This window comes from Belonocnema kinseyi, chromosome 8 (assembly GCF_010883055.1).
Source record: "Belonocnema kinseyi isolate 2016_QV_RU_SX_M_011 chromosome 8, B_treatae_v1, whole genome shotgun sequence".
In the NCBI taxonomy this organism is placed as follows: domain Eukaryota; kingdom Metazoa; phylum Arthropoda; class Insecta; order Hymenoptera; family Cynipidae; genus Belonocnema; species Belonocnema kinseyi.
The window spans coordinates 75,024,700-75,048,104 of record NC_046664.1 but is presented as its reverse complement, the minus strand read 5'-3'; the positions used below and the strand labels follow the sequence as shown (position 1 = coordinate 75,048,104).

The window sequence follows — 23,405 nt, the reverse complement described above, 5'->3', positions numbered from 1 at the left end:
ATTAAAAGTTCCAGTCCTTTCCGAGGCTATTTTGTAATTTGTATTATTCATTGTTTAGATTATACGCCCAACTAACACCTTTATGCAATAAGTTTATTTTCTCAGTGGAAATCATGTCAAAATTAAGTATCAAATCGTCATATGGTGGAGATTGTAGTTCTAACGTCAGTCCCACCAAAAACTTCATCATCTATTTGATTTTAACACAAAAAGATGAATTTTTAATAAAATAGTTAAATTTTTAACGAAATACGTGAATCTTAGAAAAAAAATAATTTTTCACAGGTAGTTCAATCAAGTAGTTAATTTCCAACCAAAAACACGATTTTTTCGTAAAGAAGTTGAATTTTCTGCACAAGAAAAATTAATTTCCTACCATAAAAGTTCGATTTTTCATTAAAAAGATGAATTTTCAATCAAATAGTTGAATTTTCCACTAAAAAGTTATGTTTTCAATCAAAAATAGGAAAAGTCATGAGAGCATGTTCCATTTTCAACCAAAAAGGTTCATCTTTAAAAAAATTAGTTTTTAACAAAGTAATTTAACCAAATATTTGAATTTTAACCGAACTCGACTTTTTTTTATAAGAGATGAATTTTTATCTAAGCAAAATTAATTTTACAACCGAACAGTTCAATTTACCACTTGAATTTACAATCAAGAAATATAAATTTTCAACATAAAAGTTCATTTCCAATGAAGCAATTGAATTTTCAACCAAATTTTTTAATTTTGTGCCAAAAAATATGATATTTAAATCTAAAAATATAAAGTTTCAACAAACATGTTTATTTTTAACCAAGTAGTTGAATTTTAAATTAAGTGAGTTGGATTTGCAACCCACAAGGATAAATTTTCAACAAAAAAGTTAATTTTTAACCATATTGTTGAACATCGCATTAAAAAATATAAATTTTCAACCAAATAATGTATTTAATTTTATATCAAACTTTGAAACTTTACGCAACGGGAATAGATTAATTTTTAAACTTTTATACCAAAAAGGATCAACTTTCCAAAAAAATAAATTAGTTTACATTCCGAGAAGACCAATTCCCTACCAACAAAAAGATACATTTTTTAGAATAGAATTAAATTTTTAATAATAAAGTTAATTTTCTATTAGGAAAGTTGAATTTTCAACCAAAAAGACCAATTTTAAACTGAAGAGTTGAATTTTCTGGCAGAAAAAATTTTTCAGCTCAAAAAGAAAACAAATCAGACCCAATTGTTGAATATTCAACCAAAAAATATAAATTAGAAAAAAAAAATCTTAAACCAAGAAATTTAATTTTAAACCACATTGTTCAATTTGGTAGCCAAAAATATTAATTTAAAACCAAAAAATATCAATTTTCACCCTAAAAGAAGATTTTTTCACAGAAGAGTTGAATTTTCAACAAAAAAGTTCTTTATTCATAATGTATCCCCTAATTTTCTACCAAATTGTTTAAATTTCAAGCGGAACAAACTAATGTTTCTACAAAATGTTCTACAAAAGAGTTTTAAATAAATAGTTGAAATTTCAACAAAATTATTGTTTAATCAACCAAAACAGATTCATTTTCAAACAAGCAGTTCACTTTTTGAATCAAAAGGTTAAAATTTCTGCTAAAAGAAATGAGTTTTCAACCCGAAAAGACGAATTCTCTACAAACGGTTAAACTTTCAACCCGAAAATATTAATTTTCAGTGAAAACAAAAAAATTTGCATTTTTAACAAAATAGCTAAATTTTAAAGCTAAAAAGACAGATTTCTCAGAATTAAAAATCTAATCGTCTAGAAAATTGAATTTTCAATAAAAAAGTTAATTTTTAACCATCAGACGAGACAATTTTTCAAACAAACAAGATAAATTTTTACTTTAAGAGACGAATCTTCAATGAAATTCTTAAATTTACAAAACACCGAACAGTTAAGTTTTTAGTTTAAAAAATTCATTTTCAACAAGAAAAACGAATTTTCACAGATCTCCTCAAAAATATGAATTTTTAACAAAATAATAAAATTTGCAACAAAAAGATAAATGTTTGACAAAGGACATTAATTTTCTACCTAAAAAGTCAAATTTTAAAATTTTAAAGGAGAAATTTTTTATTAAAAATGGAATATAGTTAAAGTTGCAAACACAAAAGAATAATTAAAAATAAAACGATTTTTCCACTAAAAGGATGCATTTTTAACCAAGTATGTTAATTTTTCTATCGAAAGCATCAATTTTCAACTGATATAGAAAAAATTTTCAATAATTATTATTTGTTATTTGTCTTGTCTTTTAGAAAATTAACCTTGTTTGTTGAAAATTCGATAAATATTTTAACTCTAAATCTTAGGAATTTAAAATGTTCTAGATGCATTCCATATAGTGTTCAAATTAATTTTATTTTAAAGAATTTATTCCCCGTAAAAATAACTTTCCTATGCTCAGGTTTGAAATTTACCGCCACAATATAGTAATTCCGAAATTATCCGCTCAATCAACATGGCGTCGGCTCCAGTTTCTGTCACCGTCACGCGGACGCTGTCCGCTTTGTTTTGGCGGTTGTTGATATCACGCATTAACCTCAAATAATTTGACATGTTTATCACTTAAAATTGTTAAAATGACGAATTATAATACAATAACAGCCGTCCATGTAAAAAAATTAGGTATGTATTAATTTCCTTAATTTCCCGACCATATTTTTGCCATAAACAGTGCTTCCTTTCTTGAACATAACCTTAAATTCTATTTTTTGTTTGTTATTCTTTCGATTCTTTGCACTTATTATTAATATAAAGATCGAATTAATGGCTATTTTATATTTCTTTGTAGGTCATATTTTAGATGAAATTAGATTGAGGGCTTTAGATAATATTATTTCAAAGTTTAACCTCGGTTTTGGATGCGATTGCGATGCTGTCAAAAAGGAGTTGCTTATCAAACTTCTCAACTGGTTTTCTTTCGACATTGTCCCCAGCCCGGAAAAAGTACTGGATTTGATACATTATTTGATCAAGGTATTTTTATCTTCTGTTCATAAATAAATAAATAATTTTTATGTAGATCAAAAACATGAATTTTAAACCCAAAAAAAATTTTTGACGCAATAAAGAAAAAAATGGACTTTTCAAGCCAGAATTATGGACTTTTCCACAAAAATAGAATAGAATATTTAAACAAATAGTTAAAATTTTCACGAAGAAGATGAATTATCAATAAATACATACATTTTTAGGCTTAAAGTTCAATTTTTAACTCAGAAGATTGTTTTTTTTTAAGGCGAATTTTTCAAAAATTACATATATTTTCAACTACATATTTTGAACCTTGGATACGATATTAATACAAATTTTATTTGAGTTCAGTTTTTAATTAATTAAAAAATAATTTATAAATTTATTATTGTTTCTAATTTTTAACCGAAAAATATAAATTTTCATTAAGGAGACTTAATGTTCAATTACAAGAGAAAGAATTTTTCTGCAAAAGAGTTTCATTTTTTATCCATTAGTTTAATTTTATATCAAATTGTCGAGTTTTCAAACCAAAAATAGGATTTTTCTATAAAAGAGTTGAATTTTTAACCAAAAATATGAATTAAGAACAAAAAAGTTCATTTTTAGTCAAACAGATGAATTTTAAATCAAATTGTTGATTTTTTCACCAAAAAAATATGAATTTTCATACAATAATTATAAATTAACCAAAAAAGTTCATTTTTAGCCAGGTAGATGAATTTTCAACGAATTTTTTAAATTTTGTACTCAAAAATATGGATTCTAAACCCAAAAATATGAATTTTCAAACCAGAAATATAAAACAATTTCCTTAAAATAACAAAGACAAATTTTAAACAAATCACATAAATTTCCAGCCAAAAAGTTTGAACAACAGATGTGATGTTGGTTTAAATTTTATTTGAATTTTTTTAAAATTTATAATGTTTCCGTTTCTAATTTTTGAAATTAAATAGTTAAATATTTATAACTAAAAAGATTAACTTTTACCTAAACTGGAAGTAATCAAATTTTTATTAAAAAGAATTGCTTTTCAATTTAAAAAAAACGACTTTTCTACTAAACAGTTTCATTTTGTACCAAATAGTTGACTTTTATACCAAAATTTGGAATTTTCTATAAAAGAGTTGAATTTCTAATCCGAGAATATGATTTTTCAACAAAAAAGTTCATTTACAACGTTTACAACAAAGCAGCTAAATTTTCAACAAAATAACTAAATTTTCAATTGAAAAAATTCCTTTCTAACAAACATTAATATTAAATTTTAGCAATTTGATAATTGAACCAAAAAAGGTTTTAATTAAAAATAGAAAACAGTTGGATTTAACTAAAAAAGGCGAATTTTCAACAAGATACTTGAATTTTACAACAATAAAAAAATTTATGCTAGAAAAAAGAAATTTTGAACAAATTACATAAATTTTCAGCCTAATAATTTAAAAAATGGATCTAATATGAGTTTAAATTTTATTTTTTCATATCTAAACGTTTTTTAACTAAACTTAAATTTTTGAACCAAAAAAGATCAATTTTTTGCCAAAAATGGACTAAATAAATTTTCATTCAGGTGAACTAAATTTTTACAAAACGGATTAATTTTGTACTAAATTGTTGGATTTTCAAACAAAACATAACAATTTTCTATAAAAAGTTAAAAATTTTAATTTAAAAATATAAATTTTCAATCAATAAAATTAAATATACAATAACTCTGTTGGATTTTCAAAAAAAAAAAAACACCACATTTCCAGTTTAAAAAAATCTTTTGAATCCTTCAAAACAAAATAATTTTTAACTAAAATTCTGAATTTTTAACCAAAAAAATGAATTTTTAAGAAAGTATTTCAACTTCGATCCAAGGCATTGAATCTTCAATCTAAGAAGATTAATTTTTAATAAAAAATGTGATATTTTATATTTCAAAAAAAAAAAGTTTAATTAAATCAGCAAAGAAGAATTTTTCACAAACTACTTGATTTTTAAACAAAAAAAAAATGTATTTTCTTCCAAAAAAGTTGAATTTTCAACAAAAAGAAAAGAATTTTTAAGAAGGCTATTCAGCTTTGAACAAAGAAGTGTTGAATTTCCAACCTAAAAAGATGAATATTCAATGAGAAATTTGATAGATCATATATCAACAATAAAAAAAGGTTTCAATTAAAAATATTATTTTATTAATAAAAATATTATATATTTTTTCATATCTAAACATTTTTTAAGTGAACTTAAATTTTTGAACCAAAAATGGATTCAATAAATTTTCATTAAAAAAAAACGTTAAATTTTTAATTTAAAGATATAAATTTTCAATCAAAAAAATTAAATATACAATAACTCTGTTGAATTTTCAAAAAAACACCACATTTTCAGTTTAGAAAATCTTTTGAATCCTTCAAAACAAAATAATTTTTAACTCAATTTCTAAATCTTCAACCAAAAAAATGAACTTTTAAAAAATTAATTCAGCTTTGAAACAAGGCATTGAATCTTCAACCTAAAAAGATGAATTCTTAATAAAAAATGTAATAGTTTATATTTCAACAATAAAATAAAAAAGTAGTTTTATTAAACTAGCAGAAAACAATTTTTTACAAAACACTTTATTTTTAACCAAAAAAATATATTTTCTACCAAGAAATTTGAGTTTTTAACCAAATGCATCAATTTTTTAACAAATAATTATTTTTTACCAACTTTTTCGATGTCGGGCCGAAACTACGAATTTTATACAAAAAAAACTTTTTAACTCCCCCCAAAGAAACTAATTTCTAACTAAAATCTGGAATTTCCAGCTAAAAAAATTGAACTTTTAAAAAATTGTTCAACTTTCAGCCAAGGCGTTGAAGTTTCAACCTCAAAAGATAAATTTTCAACAAAAAATTTAATAGCTTATATTTCAACAACAAAATTTACAGATGGATTAAACAAAACAAAAACAAAATTTTCACAAAGTACTTGATTTTTGACCAAAAAAAAATTATTTTACACCAAAAGAGTTGAATTTTCAACAAAATAACAAAAGTTAAATTTGAAAAATTCTTTTCTAACAAAAGCAAAAAAAAAAAATAAGAATAATAATTTTCAACAAAAAGAACAGCATTTTTAAGAGGGTTATTCAGTTTTGAACAAAGAAGTTGAATCTCCAACCTAAAAGATTAATTTTCAATGAAAAATTTGATTTGTACAAAGAAAACATTTTCTACTAGAAAAAAAGGAATTTTGAGCAAATTACATAAATTTTCAGCTAAATAGTTTCAACAATGGATCTGATGTGAGTTTAAATTTTATTTGAATCATTTTTATTTTATATTTTTTCATATCTAAATATTTTTTAACTACACTTTAAATTTTGAACCAAAAAGGATAAATTTTTAACCAAAAATTGATTAAATGAATTTGCATTCAGGTGAACTAAATTTTTACAAAATGGTTTAATTTTGTGCCAAATTGTTAAACTAAATTAAACATAAGAATTTTCTTTAAAAACGTTTAATTTTTAATTCAAAAATATAAATCTCAAATAAATACAAATTAATATACAACAAATCAGTTGAATTTTCAAAAAAATGCCACATTTTTGGTTAAAAAATTTTTTTAGACCTCAAAAAAAATAGTTTTCAACTATAATTCTGAATCTTCAACCAAAAAAATGAATTTTTGAAAAATTAATTCAACTTTGAACCAAGGCATTGAATCTTCAACCGAAATAGATGAATTTTCAATAAAAAATTTAATAGCTTATATTTCAGAAAACAAATATTTGATTTGAAAATTAACAAAACAGTTTAATTCAACCAATATAGAAGAAAATTTCACAAAATATTTAATTTTTAACCAAATAATTAATTTTGAATCAAATTTTCTAATGTCAGGCCGAAACTAAGAATTAAACAAAAAAACTTTTCAACTCCCCAAAGAAACTAATTTTTAAATAAAATTATGAATCTTCAACCAAAAAAATGAACTTTTAAAAAAGTAATTCAACCTTCGATTAAACAAAAAAAAAACGAATTTTTCACAAAATAATTAATTTTTAACAAACAAAAATTTATTTTCTACCAATGAAGTTGAATTTACAACAAAATACATCAATTTTCAAACAAATAATCCAATTTTCTACAAAATAGTTAAATTTTCAACTGGAAATTGTAAATTTTGAATAAAAGAATTCATTTTCTAGTGAAGCAGATTAATTTTTTATCTAGGAATTACATTCTTAACCCAAATATGTACAATTTCTACAGAAAGCGATGATTTTTTTAACCAAAAAAATGAATGTTAATCAAACAGTTTAATTTTCAATAAGCAAAAATTTCTCAGCCCAAAAAAAAAATTTTAATCAAATTGTGGAATTTTCAAAGCTGAAAAGATAAATTTTCAACCAAAAATAGTTGATTTTCTTATCGATTTTTTATTAATGAATTTTGAATGTAAGTAGATAAATTAAAAAAGGGAAATGACTGTGAAATTTATTTTTAAAAATTATGTGATATTATTTTTACTATTTTCTACCTCTAAAGTGAAGTCGAGGCTTTTCAGTATTTACGAGTGACGATAAATATTTTTGCAGACGAATGGTAGCAGTTATTTAAGTGCTTTTGGAAAATTAAGATTTCAAAATGAACTTCATGTTTTACGAAAGAAAATTGAGAGAAAATGGCATGATAAAATAAGTAAAATAGAAGAAGCTGTTTTAAATCAGAATGAGTGTGCAGCCGAAGATTCTGACATTTGTGTTATTAAGGTATTTCAAATATTTAATTCTTGCTTGATATTTTTTACAATTCCATTATTATTGTATATTATTTAATTGCACAATTTAGAATGGATTTTGTAAATGACGTTTCAAGCTCAAAAAATTCTAAACGAACATTTAAATAAGGTTTAAACTTTGAATTTAAATTTAGAAAAAAGAGCCCAAATTTTATTATTTGGATTTTCAATATTTAGATGTAAGATTAGATTTAGTAAAGGAAAAATATTGTGATATAAAATATTCGGGACGATTGAAAAATTCCGAAAAATAAAATTCTCGATTTTAATCAATTATAGAATTATTTTTTAATTAATATTATTTATTTATGAAAAACAAAGTAAGTATGTTGATGAAAGAAAATTAAAAAAAAAAATTTCCTTTAATTATAGTTTGAATTTGAAACAATATATTTTTCGATGATTTTTATAATTTAACCAAAATTCAAATATTCCCACTTTCTTTTAAAAATTCATACTTGGATTCTTTATCAAATTTCTTCCTAGATTTTTGCAGATCCTAATAAAATTTTCCAACTAAACTTTCCAGAGTTCAATTCAGCAATAATTTTACCTTGAGATAACTTTTTAAATTTTTTGTTAAATTTAAAATTCGATTTTTGAGAACGTTTTTTGTAAAAATGCTGAAACCGTTCAACTTTTAGCTTTAAAAAATAAATATACTATTGTGCGGAATATAGTGAATTTTTATTAAATTGCAATAACATTAATTTAAAAACAGCTATTTACATTTTTTAAAAGAATTTTTGATTGAGAAATATTATTTTTAATTATTGTTTCTTTTAATTTAAATTATAAATTTAAAAAAAGACATTAAACAAAAGAATATGTCTGATCAAAATATTTCATTTTTTAAAACAAATAAATAATATTGATTGAAAAACAATTTTTCCAATTGCTTAAATTCAGGAATTTTCTAGTGTCCGATATTTTATAAATCGGGAATTTTCAAATTCGGTAATAATATAAACTGTTTGGGTATTTTACTTTTCGAAATTTTTCAATCCTAAATATTGCCGTGGTTTCCTTTGATAATTAATGTACATTAAATAATTTTTTTCATTCATTAGGGGCCGTACTTAAATTACGTCTACAAACTTTTAAATTTATTAATTTATTTTAAACAAAAAAAAAGTCTTTTCTACTATAAAAGATGGCTTTTCAAAAAATACTTGAATTTTCAGAATAAAAAAAAATCCCAACAAAAAAGAATCATAATTTATATTTCAATCATAAAGATGAACTTTATTTTCAAATTTTTTTAACCCAAAAAGACGAATTTTCAAACCAAAAATATGAGTTTTCAGCAAAAAAAAATAATAATTTTTCACGAAACTGATGTATTTTCACGCAACAAAAATGATATTTCAAACCCGAAAAATGATTTTTTTACCCAAAAAAGAGAATCTTCAAATGAAAAAGATCAATATTAAAATAGGCTTTTCCACTAATCATTAAAAATTTCAATTAAAGAGATGAATTATCAACTAAAAATATAAATCTTCAACAAAAAAATGAATCAAGCAAGGAAGATTAATTTTTAACCAAAAAGTGGAATTTTTATGAAAACAGATGATTTTCAAAATCAAAAAGATAAATTTTGAAATAAAAAAATAGTTGTGTTTTCTATATAGAAAGACTTCAGTTGACTTTTCACTTTATTCAAAACATATTCCAGTTGACTTTTCAAGTTCAAAACATGAATTTTTTATCAAAAATAAAGTTTCTAAGAAAAAAATTTAATTTTTAATCTAAAAAGAATAATTTTTTCAACCAAAAAGGATGGATTTTTAACAAAATAGTTTGAATCTCAACCAAATAGTTGCATTTTTATTCACGAAAGTCGAAATTTGTGCTAAAACAGAGGAAGTTTTAATTTAAAAAAAAACGACCAATTTTCTTTTTAAAGTTTAATTTTCAATCAGATAGCTGCATGTTTATCCACGAAAGATAAAATTTTTCTTAAAACAAATAAATTTTTAATTAAAAAGAATGAAAAACAAATGTCCAAAAAATAGTGTAATTTTCATCCAGAAAGGATTTTAGTTCTCTTTTTAACTCTAAAACATTCCACTTAAAAAAACAGAATGTTTTCTATAAAATAGTTTGATTTTCAACAAAGCAGCAGAATTTTCAACCAAAAATAATTAATTTTCAACAAAATTCTTTAATTTTACAAGAAGAATCTAAACGCTTTTTAACTTAACTTGAATTTTTGAACCAAAAAAGATCAATTTTTGCCAAAAATGGACTAAATGAATTTTTATTCAGGTGAATTCAATTTCTACAAAACGGTTTAAGTTTGTACCCAATTTTTGGATTTTCAAGCAAAGCTTAAGAATTTTGTATAAAAAACTTGATTTTTTAATTCAAAAATATAAACTTTAACAATAAAAAAAATCGAATACAATAAATGAGTGGAAGTTTTAAAAAAGACCACATTTTCAGTTTAAAAAAAACTTTTTAATCCTTAAAAAAAACATATAACTTTTTACTAAAATTCAGAATTCTCAACCAAAAAAATGAACTTTTAAGAAAGTAATTCATCTTTAAACCAAGACATTGAATCTTCAATCTAAAACGATGAATTTTTAATAAAAAATGTACTAATTTATATTTCAAACAAAAAATTTGAATTAAAATTTAAAAAGCAGTTCAATTAAACCCGCAACGAAAAATTATCTACAAACTACTTGATTTTTAACCAAAAAGTTTTATTTTCCACCACAAAAGTGGAATTTTTAACAAAATACATCAATTTTTAACCAAATAATTAATTTTGAATCATTTTTTTTTAATGTCAGGCCAAAACTGCGAATTTTCTACAAAAAAAAACTTTTTAACTCCCTCAAAGAAACTAATTTTCAACTAAAATCAGAAATCTCCAACCACAAAAAATTTCTTTATTAAATTGTTTAACTTTCAGCCAAGGCGTTGAAGTTTCAACCTAAAGAAATAAATTTTCAACGGAAAATGTAATAGTTTATATTTCCAAAAACAAATTTTAAAGTTGCATTAAACAAAACAAAAATTTTTCACAAAATACTTGATTTTTAACCGCAAAAATTTATTTTCCACCAAAAAAGTTGTATTTTCAACAAAATAACTCAATTTTCATTTGAAAAAATGTATTTCTAACAAAATAATAATAATAATTTTCCAACCTAAAAAGATGATTTTTTTTTATTTTCACCCAAAGAAGATTCCAGTTCACTTTTCAACACTAAAAGAAGAATGGTAAACAATAATGTAATTTTCTATTAAATAGTCTAAAAGATAAGATCTTAAAATTAAAAAAAATTTTCTAGAAAAAATATTTTCCATCTAAAATATATTTCAGCTGATCAATTCCAAACAAAAGATTTATATTTTACGAAAAATGATGATTTTTCAACCCAAAAAGACAAATTTTTAGAAAACAACTAATTAAATTTGCAACCAGAAAGGATGTTTATTTAAGAAAATTTGCTAAATTTTCATCCAAATAATTAAATTGTCTACAAAATTTGAGAAAATCCCCCCTCCTCCTCCCCCCATTTAGCTGTTATTTAATTTAAGTGCGGTCCCTTATATAATTTATATTATTTTATATGAAATTTATATCATTTGAATAGAAACAGGGAAGAATTTTTTTTAAACCTTTCCAGTGTGAATTCATCATACTTTGAAACTTGCCTCGTGCGAATTTTCGAAGAAGACAGTTACTTTATTTTTAAATTATAATAAACTATTTTTTAAATAAATATAATTTTGCTGTGGAACAGGGAATTTCGTGAGAAAAATTTTATTTATGACTTGGAACAAGTAATTTTTGAAATGGAACGGGGAATTCTTGAAATAATAAATTAGTTTGATTTATAAAAAGGTAATTTACAGAAACAATTCCGATTCCAAGTCAGATTTTGACAAATTTCTCGCTCTAAATCAGATTTTTTAAAAATTACATTCTTTTTTTGAAAATAAAAATTTTTTACAGAATTTCAAACTCTTTTACAAATTTCGAAATAAATTTAATTTATTAGATGGTATGGGGATTTTTTAAAATGATTTTTATCCTGATTTAGCAGAAGGAAGTTTAAACCAAAATCCCTGTTGAAATTCAGAATTATAATTCTTTTATCAAATTCTCTGTTCCAAAAATATTTTTAAACGTTTAGAAATCTTTTGAATTTTTAAACTGACTTTTTAAAAATATTAGTATTTGAATGGATAAGAAGGATATGGTTTATAATAAAAAATTTAATCCAAAAGAATCCAATCAGCGCAAACATGTGCCGTAGTGATTACACAGAAAATAGATACGATTATCGATACCAAAGCGATGAAGCCAAAATGCAGAATCACCAACAGGATGTTTTCACAGCTCCCTCACCTTTAGATCAGTAAGAATTTTAATATTTTTTAACATTTAAAAAATTACTAGGTGCCATTCAAAAACTGCGTCACGATATTTTTAATAATTTTTCTACTCTTACCCCCATTTTGCCACAGATCATTATAAAAAGTTTTTTTGTCATTGATTTTTTTTGCACTTGATAAACTACTAAAATAAAACATACCAATATATTTTAAATTTTCAAAAACAAAAAGACGAATTTTTTTAGAAAACAGTTGAATTTTCAAACCAAAAGGATGAATTTGCTTTCTAAAAAGATGAATGTTCGAGAAAAAATATATTAATACACCAAAAAAAATATAATGGTTGATATTTTAACGAAAAAGAGATTTTAATTTTAAATCAAAAACCTTCGAATTTATCCGAAAGGATAAATTCTTAACAAAAAAATGTAGTTATAGTTGATATTTCAACCCAAAAAGATTTTTATTTGAAGACAAAAACTGTTACTTTTTTTAAAGAAAAAATGTAAAATTTCTACTAAGATTAGTTTTAAAACAAAAAGATTAATTTTCAACAAAGCAGTTGAATTATCAAACAATAATATTTGAATTTTCAACGAAAATAAAATTCAGTTTCAACAAAATAGTTGAATTCTCAACGAAAAATAGATTAATTTGTAACCAAACAGTTACATTTTTTTAAACAAAAAAGATCAAATATCTACTGGAAAAGATTATTCCTCTTTTTCCCCCTTTTCTCGATTTTTTGCTTAAATACGAACTACATGGATAGATTTCAATAGCAAAATAGTAATATTTTTATTTCAAAAGTCCACTATTTTGTTGAATATTTTATTATTCTTTACAAAAAAATTATTCTCTTAAAAGCAAATATTTTTTAGTCCCTTTTTTTGACAAATTCATTTTTATTTGTCGAAAATAAACTTTTTTGTTAAAAATACAAAGTTGTATACAAAAATTCCTCTTTTTTTATTCAAAATTTATTTATTTTTTTGTATAAAAGTCATTTTTCGAGTTTTGAAGTGAACTTTTGTGTTGATAATTGATCTTTTTGGGTTTGAAAGTCTACAATTATATTTTTGGTTAAATATTTAGATTTCTCGGGACAAAAATTATTATTGATTAGGTAGAAAATTTAATTATTTTTTTGAAAAATCATAAATTTTGTTGATCTATTTAATTGGAAGATGAACGATTTGATTTAAAATTTAACTGGTTTGGTAAAAAATTGAACTAATTGGTTGAAAATGACCTTTTTGATGAAAATTCCTCTTTTCGAGTTGAAAGTTATAGTTCAAAATTTGCCAAGTTGTTTAATTTTGAATGTTTATAGTACAAAATCGTGAAATTTTATTTATACATCTTGTAAATTGGAGAAATTTCAAATGCAAAGCATCAGAATTTTAGAATTTTTAATTATAAAACTTAAATTTTTAATTGTAAATTATCAAAATAAAAAAAATCCTCAATTTAACAGACTTACAATTCAAAGTTCTACCATTTTGAACAGTTACAATTCAAAATTTTCAACCAAATAATTACATTTTCGACCTACAAAATTGAATTTTAACCTGGCAGTTGTATTTACAACCAAATAGTTAAATTTTCATGACAAAAAGACGAATTTTGAACTAAATAGTTGATTTTTCAGCCTTAAAAATGAAATTATTAAATAAATGGCCGAATTTGTAAACTTTTTTACTCTAAAAAGATGAATTTCAACAAAATATTTTATTTTTTAACAAAATAATTAATTTTTCAAAAAAATAGTTTTATTTTTAATTAAAATAATGAGTCTTAAAAATAAAATTAACAAATAATTTCACCTCTGAACCAGGTCATTGAGTTATCAATCAAACAATATTAATTCGCAACAAAATATAATAGTTAATATTTTAACTAAGAAAAGATTCTAATTTGAAATATAAAACCGTGAAATTTAACCGTAAAAATAAATTGCTGAAAAATGTAATATTTGATGTTTAAACTCAAACAGTTTTGAATTTGGAGTCAAAAAATATTACTTTTATGACCAAAGAATTGAACATTTCTACCAAAAAAGATCACTTTTCAAAATAAAACAAAATTTTCATCATAGCAGTTGAGTTATCGAACAAAATAGTTGAATTTTCAGCATTTATAAAATTAGTTTTCAACCAAATAGTTGAACTTCAAGTAAAAGAATGAATTTTTAAACTGCAAAGATAATTTTTTAACAAAATAGTTGAATTTTCAGACTAAAAAGAATAAATTTCACTTAAAAAGAGCTACATTGTCAACCAAATTGTTAAATTTTCAACCGCGAAATATGAATTTTCAGCGAAAAAGTTGAACTTTCTATGAAAGTAATACTATTTTCTACCCTAAAAACGAATTTTCTCAAAAAAATTGAATTTTTAACAAAAACTTTAATTTCTAACAAAAATTTAAACTAAATAGTCTCAATTTTCAACAAAAAATGGAATATTTAAATATCCAATTAAATTTTTAAGCAATGAGATGGATCTTCATTTAATAAAAATTTTGGTTAACAAATAACTTCAACCAAGTAGTTGAATTTTCAATAAAAAAAAGATTAATTCTCAACAAAAAATGTAATAGTTAATATTTGAGCAAAAAATATTTTAGTTTAAATCAAAAACAGTTGAATTTTAATCGAATCGGAAAATTTTTCAGCTAGAAAGTTGAATTTTCAACCAAAAAATATACAATTTCTTCCAAAATAGATGAATTTTCAACCAAATTGTTCAATTTCGAAAACAAAAAGGCCAGTTTTCTAGAAAACAAGTCAATCTGTAATCAGAAAATGTCAATTTTCAAATAAACAGATGAATTTTTTCACGAAAATAATATAATTTTCAAACCAAAAATAATTTTGTTAACAAAACAGTTGAATTTTCAACAAAAAACTTAATTTGTAATCGAAATAAATCAATTAAATAACCAAGTTAAATTTTTAATTAAAAAAATTAAATTTCAATAAACAAAAACACGAATTTTCAACAAAATAGTTAAGTTTTCAACGAATAAAATGAATTTTTATCAAAGTATTTGACTTTCATACAATTATATAGTTAAATGTTCAACCAAAACAGATGAATTCTCAGTGAAAATTTGAATTTTCAACTAAAAACGATCAATTTTTTACAGAAAATTGAATAGTTAAATTTTCAGTTAAAAAAATTAGTTTTTAGTTGAAAAATTAATTTTCACTTATTTACTATTTTCAGTTTCATGTTATCACTCAATTTTTAATGCATGATAAGTAATGAAAAAAATTAAAGCGCTTGAAATTTATTTTTTTTTTAATAAAAAGCATTTTTATTTGATCAGCTGTAAATATGAAATAATTCATTATTTTAAAAATTGAAATGTACTTTAAAACATTAAAAAATGAATAATAATTGATTTGTTAAGACGATTCTTAATCCGTTCATAATTTAATCATTTTTATATTTTAACGTTAAAAATTAAACTGTTTCAATTAAAAAGCTTGAGGAGCTAAAAAATCTAAATATTATTATTATTTACAATTTTTGAAAAGATTCAGAATTAATTAAAAACTTAAGATCAATTAAAATAATTTAAACAAAGTGTTTGTTTCGACAAAATCCGGCTATTGGTTCAAATTTAGATTTACAAAATATAGATTTTTGTAAAATTTAAACAAAAAATTTAGAATCTTTAATAAAAACATTTTTTTTCAAGATTTCTAGGAAAATTGAAAATGATTTTTCATTCTGAAAATTATTTCAAGACAATATTTTCAAGTAATTTCAAAAGATATTTAGAGAATTTAATAACATTTTTTAAATAATTTGGAATTTGAACAAATTTAAAACAAAATTTAGGTTTTTGAAGATTTTTAAATAAAATTTTGAAGCTTTTTAAGTATTTTAAAACTATTTAGATTAAATATAATTTATCTTCTAATGTAAGAAATTTTCAGTTAACAAAATTAAATCTTTCAACTTTCATTGGCCTCTTCAATTTATAAAAGTTTAAAAAAAATTAATTTTCGAGTTTAAATGCATTTAATTACAAAATTTTCAATTGAAAAATGTACTTTTCATTTTATAATTTTTTTTTATTTATCATTTCAATACAACATTTTCGAATAAAAAAGCGTTTAAACTTCAATTTTAAATGTTTTAAATTTTTATTCAAATAGAAAAATTGTTAGATTTAGTTTTAATTTTTTATTTCATTGACTGTGAAAAATATTCACGCATCGGGAAATGACCGGGAATTTTTTTATTCTATTAAAACGGCATTTTTAATAAATTAATTTTCAGTTAAAAAAATTAATTTTCAACCAAAAAACGAATGTTCGATAAAATAATAAAATCTTCAACGAAATAGTAGAATTTTTAATAAAAAAAGATGAATTCTCATTTAAAAATATAATAGTCGTCTTTTCAATTAATAAATCGTTAGATTTTTTCATTGAGTTTTATTAAATAAGTTCAGATTTAAGCCAAAAAGCAAAAAAAAAAAAAAAAAAAGAAACAGAGGCAAAGAGGGGAGCATGGTAAATAGGTTGAAGTATTATCAAGAGCTTTTAATTTGAAATATTTTAAAAAATCTTAAAATATCCCAAGAAATATCGCCAGATTTGATAAAATTTCTCAGGATTTAATCATATTTATTCAGCGGACTTTAATAATATTTTTGTGAATTTAAAGTAGTGAGGTAAGAAAAGTGAGAGAAGTGAAATATTTCATAGAGTTTCAAAGATTTTAAATGTTTTTAAATTAGTTTTTGGAATTCACTCTGAATCCTTATTAATTTGTCCTTATTTTTTTGTTATTCTTTAAAATTCTTTTTGATTTTTTTAAATCACTTAAATTATTTTAAATTTACTTATTTCAGCAGATTTTTTTTAACTTACAATTTTCTTATTTAATTGATCCTGAAAATCGGTTGATAAAATGATCAAAGAATTTGAAATATTTCAAGATATTTTTTTTTAATTCTTTGACATTTTCTAGAGATATAAAAAATTTGAAAAGATTTTTAAGTATTTGAAATATTTTAAAAGATTAGAAAGAAAATTTTGATTGAATTCGCTAATTTTATGTGATTTTAACAGATTTTAAATATTTCAGGATATTTTAAAAGATTCCCAGGCATTTTGAAGCTCTTTAAAAATTTGCAAGGGATTTAATGAGATATTAGAGGATTTGAAATATTTTAGGAAATTTTAAAGAATTTCTAGATTTTTTTCATTTATTTAAACAGTTTAAAGTAATTTCATTTTAAAATACTTTATGATATTTTAAAGATTCGAAGAAAATTTCAAGAGAATTAAAGAAATTCAGGGTATTTCCAAGGGTTTTAATAATTTCAATGAATTTTAATATTTTAATAGATTTCAGAGAATTTATTCGTAAGAATTGTCAGATTCCGCAGGGTATTCAAAGATTTGTAGAGATTTTCAAATATTTTTTGCAATTCATTTGAAATTCACTCTGAATTTTTGTAAATTCTTTTGAATTCTAATTTCAATCAGTTCTACTTAATTAGATTTTTAAATTCAACTTGATTTACTATCAATTTTATCTCTAATTCTTCTCATTTCTCTTAAATTTCGCTTTTTTGTATTCATTGTTTACTTTTTGGGTTCGAAATTAGTAGGGTTTCATTGATTTTTTTGTCAATTCTACCTGCATTCTTTTAAATTCTTTGGAATTCTCTTGAATTTTATCAAATTCTTTTAATAATTTTAACAATTTAAATGATTCATCAATGAAATATTTTTAATTCAAACTTTTAGATCTTCCTTTATATTATTTTTATATTAAATTGAATAAATAAATTTATTAATATATTATTTTTATTAGTTTTCTTAGTCATGAAAAATTTCACTGTTCATTTAAGACGAGTAAATTGAACACAAATATATGTAAAACTAAACAATTTGAAACGGAATTGTTTTACATAAAAAACTATGAATCTGTAGAATTTCGAAGAGCTTTTCAATTTTTAACGTTAGATTTTGAATCGTTCTGTTTAAAAAATATTTAATTTGTAAGTGAAATTTTTTAATTTTCACGTATAAATAGCAATTGAATACTATTATTTGTGAAACAAATTTGAGTAATTTCAAGAGATATTTCATAGTTTTGAAAAGATTTAAAATTAATTAAAAACTTGAAATGTCTTCAAGTAATTGAAAAGAAGTGTGTTAACATTTTTGTTTGGAGCTTCTAAATACATTTTTAAATTAACCGAATGTTTCCTACAATTTTGGAAAATCCTGCAAATTAAAAAAAAAATCCTTAAAATCTTCCAGGTTCTGTTTTGATCATTTTGGAAATCTCTTTAAATCTTTTTAAATTTTCGTTTACAATAATTTTTCAAAATTCTTAAAAAGTTTCTACATTTTTTGGTTGAAATCTGCAAAAATCTGCATTTTGTTTTAAATTCGGCTGTGGGTATTTGCACCAAAATTTCGGTACGAATAGCCCAATTTTTTCGAGTCAGAAACTTCATGTAAATGATTTGAAATCATTACAAGTTCTAAATTTAATTTTTATATTTTTAAAACTTCTAAATATCTCTTAAGATTACTCTAAATTTTTCTACAAATAATAAGTGTTCCTATTGTTATTTATAAATTTAAATTTTAAGGATTTTGTTTCATTTGCAAGATTTTCTAAAAGTTGTCGAAACAATTAAATTCATTTAAAAACTAATATAAACGTTTCGAAAAAATTTCAACAATGATTTTAAATTTGGAAAAATATCAAACCACTTCTAGATATCTCAATGTTTTGAAATCAATTTTTTAATTTTTTGAAGGATGCTTAAACTATTTAAAATTAAAATAATTTAACTTTTAATTTAAAAAATCTAATTTAAAAATTCTTCAAATTTACGGAAATAAATGGAATTTTTTGATTTTTTAAATGCTTTCCAATTCATTTGAATTTAACTTGAATTATTTTAAAGTTTTATCATTTTCTCCTGAATTTGTTCCCCTTTGAGCACGAAAAAGTACCCTTTGGTCCCTATATTTTATCCCGTAGGGACTATGAGGCCTTGCTATGTCACAAATCTTAAAAAATCTGTTACCCCCCCCCCCCCTTTAAGTGTGACGTAATTTTTGAATGGAATGATTTTAAGGGATTTTAAAGGTCTCAAGGTATTTTAATCAATTTTCCCATATTTCAGAAAATATTCCAGATTTCCTAGAAATTCACAGGATCTTAAAAAAAAATTTTTTAATTTTAAATGATTTTAAATATTGCAGATTATTTTAAAAGATTACAAAGAAATTTTTTATGGATTTCAGTAATTTAATGGGATCTAAAAGGATTTGGAAAAAAATTTTTTTTTTAATTTCCAGGGATTTCAAAAGATATTAAAAGATTCGAAATATTTTCGGAAATTTAAAAAGATTCCCAGAACTTTTTTTCATTTATTTCAATATTTTTAAGGGATTTCAAAGACTTTGAATTTTTTGGATATTTTAAAAGATTCCAAGGCATTTTCAAGAGATTTAAAGAATTTTATGGGATTTCTAAGATTTTAAATAATTTTAAATGATTTAAAAAAATTTGCATGTGGTTTTAAAGAATTTCAGGAAGTATAATCAGTTTTCATGTAGCTTCACGGGATCTTATAATATTTTAATAGATTTCAAAGAATTTATTCACAAGAAGTGAAAAATTATATTGGATTTCAAGAGATTTTTCAATATTTTTTGCAATTCATTTGGAATTCGCTCTGAATTCTGATTAATCGCTCCTTAATTTTTTAAAAATCTTTTTCAATTATTCTACATTCACTTAATTCTATTCAATCGCATTAAATTCTTTGCAATTCAATTATTTAAAAAAAAAATGAAAATGAATAACGAAAAATTTTAATTGAAAAAACTGAACTTTAACTGAAAATAACTGAAAAAATAACGAAAATGAATTTCAATTGCATTAAATTCTTAGGTATTTCATGAAATACTTGTAAATTCTCTTCAATTTTTTAAAACTAATTTCAAACATACCCAATTAAATTAATTTTTTTACATTTTTAATTGTTTTGGATTCCCTAGATTGGGTTTTAAATTCAGTTACATTTTTTATGAATTTTATCGAATTCTTATCGTTTTCTGTAAATTCCTCTAAATTCGCTCAAATGTTACTGAAATAAATGGATTTTTTTTTTAATTTTTCCAATGCATATGAATTCTTTTGAATTTAACTTGAATTGTTTTGTATTAATTAGTCACTTTTTTAATAAGCAATTAGTAGGGTTTTAAAAATTTGAAGAGATTTGAAATTATTTTTTGAAATTTACCCTGAATTCTTTTAAATTCTTTGCAATTCCTTGCAATTCTTTTGAACTTTCTTAATTTACTCGAATCCTTCTAAATTTACTCAATTCTACTTAATTCAATGGATTTTTTTTGAATGTTTAAAAGTTTTTATTTAATTAATCCTGAGTTATTTTAACCTCGCCTTAAATTCTGATTTATTTCACCAAATTCTTTTAAATTCCCTCGATTTTTTCTAAGCTCATTTCAAAGTTATTTTAGTTAACTGAAGTCAGTTAAGTTGTTTCATAGCTGTTTTTGAATTTTTTTAAAAAATCTTTTGATTATTTTAAATTTAACTTGAATTTAAAAAAACATTAACAACAAAGTAATGTATTTATCAAATCTTTTTCGCTTACCTTAAATTTCTCTAAATACATTCAAATTTTACGAAAATCAATAAAGAAATTTGATTACAAAAAATTTTTCTTCAAGACATTTGAATTTTTTTAATTTAACTTTAAGGGTTTTGAAATCTTGTGAATTGATCCTGAATTTCTTAACCTTTGAGTGCGAAAAAGGTACCCTATGGGAGTGACAAGAAGTCTCTATATTTTATCCCATAGGGTTTGTGAGGCCTGGTATTATTGAAAAATCCTTAAATTATTTTCTGACTTTCAAATAACAATTATTTCCTTACAACGAAATATTTTAGTTCCGTACCCTTCGATTTAACTTTGCAATGCGGAAGTGGAACTGTGGTTTCAAAAAGGACAGAAGGGGGCATCAAATGGCTCGTGATGCCCTGGCAACCATTAGTTCCATCGGACAAAGGAGTTTTGTCAGCAGTCGAGGAAACCCTGAACAATACTCTAGAGACAAATCTTATTTTGCACACTTGTCAGTTCATAACAAATGTCATGTTGCAAGATTTTCCTGCTGAAGTTTTTCTCCAGAGACCTTCGATAGTTTTGGTAAAAAATTGCTTCAATTAGATCTTATTAACAGGGATCACAGTCAGTCCCCTATTCCCCCAATTTTTTTTTAAATCCCCTGCAATCCCTATATTTGAGAATTTTTTCCTTTTGCTTCCACATAGAGAAAGCTTTATAGTGGTAAAATTTTTGAAAATTTTGAAATTAATTTAATTAAACGTTCTCCAATTTAAAACATTTCTAATAATTAACAAAAGGATAAAATCTTGGAAAATAAATTTTTCAAATTCGGAAAGGGATAGAGTTATTAATCAAATAAAAAAAAGAAAAATCTTTACAAGAAAATATTTATATGATATATAATATTATTCAATATATTTTTTTAAAACTATCTTTCAACTAAAACTAGAAAAGTTATTCTTACTGAAAATTCGTTAAGACTATTTTTTAGGAATTATTTAATTTATTTTTTTAAATACAAATTAAACATATTTTTAATTTATTTCAAAAAATTTCTTTTTATTTTCTTTTTAAGAGAAGTTTTCTTTTTATTTCATATATTTTCATATTAATCATAAAAATATTGGTTTAAAATAAATCTGGAATAGGGTTTAATCTGAAAAAAGTTCCTTGAGTATTTACTTTCCTAATTTTGTTTGATTCTATCTTTTTTGTATTTCTTAGTAAAGATTTTGAATTTTAGATTTTTGAATTATTTAACTTCTTAAATTCTCATGTAATTAAATTTTTTTAATTATAGACATATATATTTTTTTAATTATATAAAAAAACTTTATTTAAAAAAAGAAGAAATCTTCGAAAATAAATTTTTCAAATTGGGAAAGGGGAAGGTTGATTAATCAAATAAAAAAATTAAAATCTTTACAAAAAATATTTATGTTATGTATAATACTATTCAATCCATTTTTTTAGCTATCTTTTAACTGAAACTCGAAAAGTTAATCTTACTGTAAATTCCTTAAGAATAGTCTTATTTTCTTAACATAAACTTCTAATTTTAATTTATTACATTTTTTTATTCCTAAGCAAAGATGTTATATGTCATATTCTTTAACTTCGAAACTTCTTAAATGATTCATTTTTTCTTTAATTATATCATTTATTTCTTTAATCTTAAAAATCTTTATATTTCAAAAATCTATAAAATGGGTTAATCTTAAAAAAGTTCCTTCGCAGGAGTCAATCCGTGTTTACTTTCCTAATTTTATTTTAATGCTATCTTTTTTAAAATATTTTTTGGTAAAGCTTTTGAATTTTAGTTTTTTACTCATTTAACTTATAAAATTCTTATGTAATTCAATTTTTTTAAACTATATATATTAATTATATAAAAAAACTTAATTAAAAAAAGAATAAAATAAAAAATTCAAAATCTTTACAAACAAAAAAATATATAATATTATATAATATATAATTTTATTTGATCTTTTTTGTTATTTATTTGTGAAGATTTTGAATTTTAGATTTTTTAATTATTGAGCTTCTAAAATTCTTATGTAATTCGATTTTTTTTAATTATACATATAAACTTTATTATAAAAAAAAGAATAAAAGGAGAAATCTTCGAAAATAAAATTTTCAAATTGGGAAAGGGCGATTATGTATTTTTTAACTTCCAAACTTCTCAAATGATTCATTTTTTCTTTAATTATATCATTTATTTTTTTAAATACGAACTAACAATTTTTAAAATTTATTTCATCAAATTTATTTTTATTCGCTTTTTAAGAAAAGTTTTCTTTTTATTGCATATTTTTTCAGATAAATTTTAAAAATCTTTATTTTTCATAAATCTAGAAAAGGGGTTAATCTTAAAAAAGTTCTTTCGCAGCAATCAGTCCGTATTTACTTTCCTAATTTTATTTTATTCTATCTTTTGGTAAAGATTTTGAATTTTAGATTTTTTACTCATTTAACATCTAAAATTCTTATGTAATGCAATTTTTTCAAATTATATATATATTTTAATTATATAAAAAAATTTTATTAAAAAAAGAATAAAATAAGAAATCTTCGAAAATAAATTTGTTAAAGTTGGAATTTCAAGTTTTTTGA

The 23,405-nt window shown here is 22.0% G+C and overlaps 1 protein-coding gene across 1 annotated transcript in view; it reads left to right on the top strand.

The window, feature by feature from the left end:
* The first annotated feature begins 2,530 nt into the window (after window positions 1-2,530).
* LOC117178282 (rotatin) overlaps window positions 2,531-23,405 on the top strand; it is a 126,931-nt gene continuing 106,056 nt past the window's right edge. Inside the window, exons 1-5 of the mRNA XM_033369642.1 lie at window positions 2,531-2,651; window positions 2,818-3,002; window positions 7,576-7,749; window positions 12,030-12,160; window positions 21,110-21,368. Coding sequence (XP_033225533.1) covers window positions 2,606-2,651; window positions 2,818-3,002; window positions 7,576-7,749; window positions 12,030-12,160; window positions 21,110-21,368 — 795 coding nt within the window. The 5' untranslated portion in view covers window positions 2,531-2,605. The remainder of the gene's footprint in view (window positions 2,652-2,817; window positions 3,003-7,575; window positions 7,750-12,029; window positions 12,161-21,109; window positions 21,369-23,405) is intronic.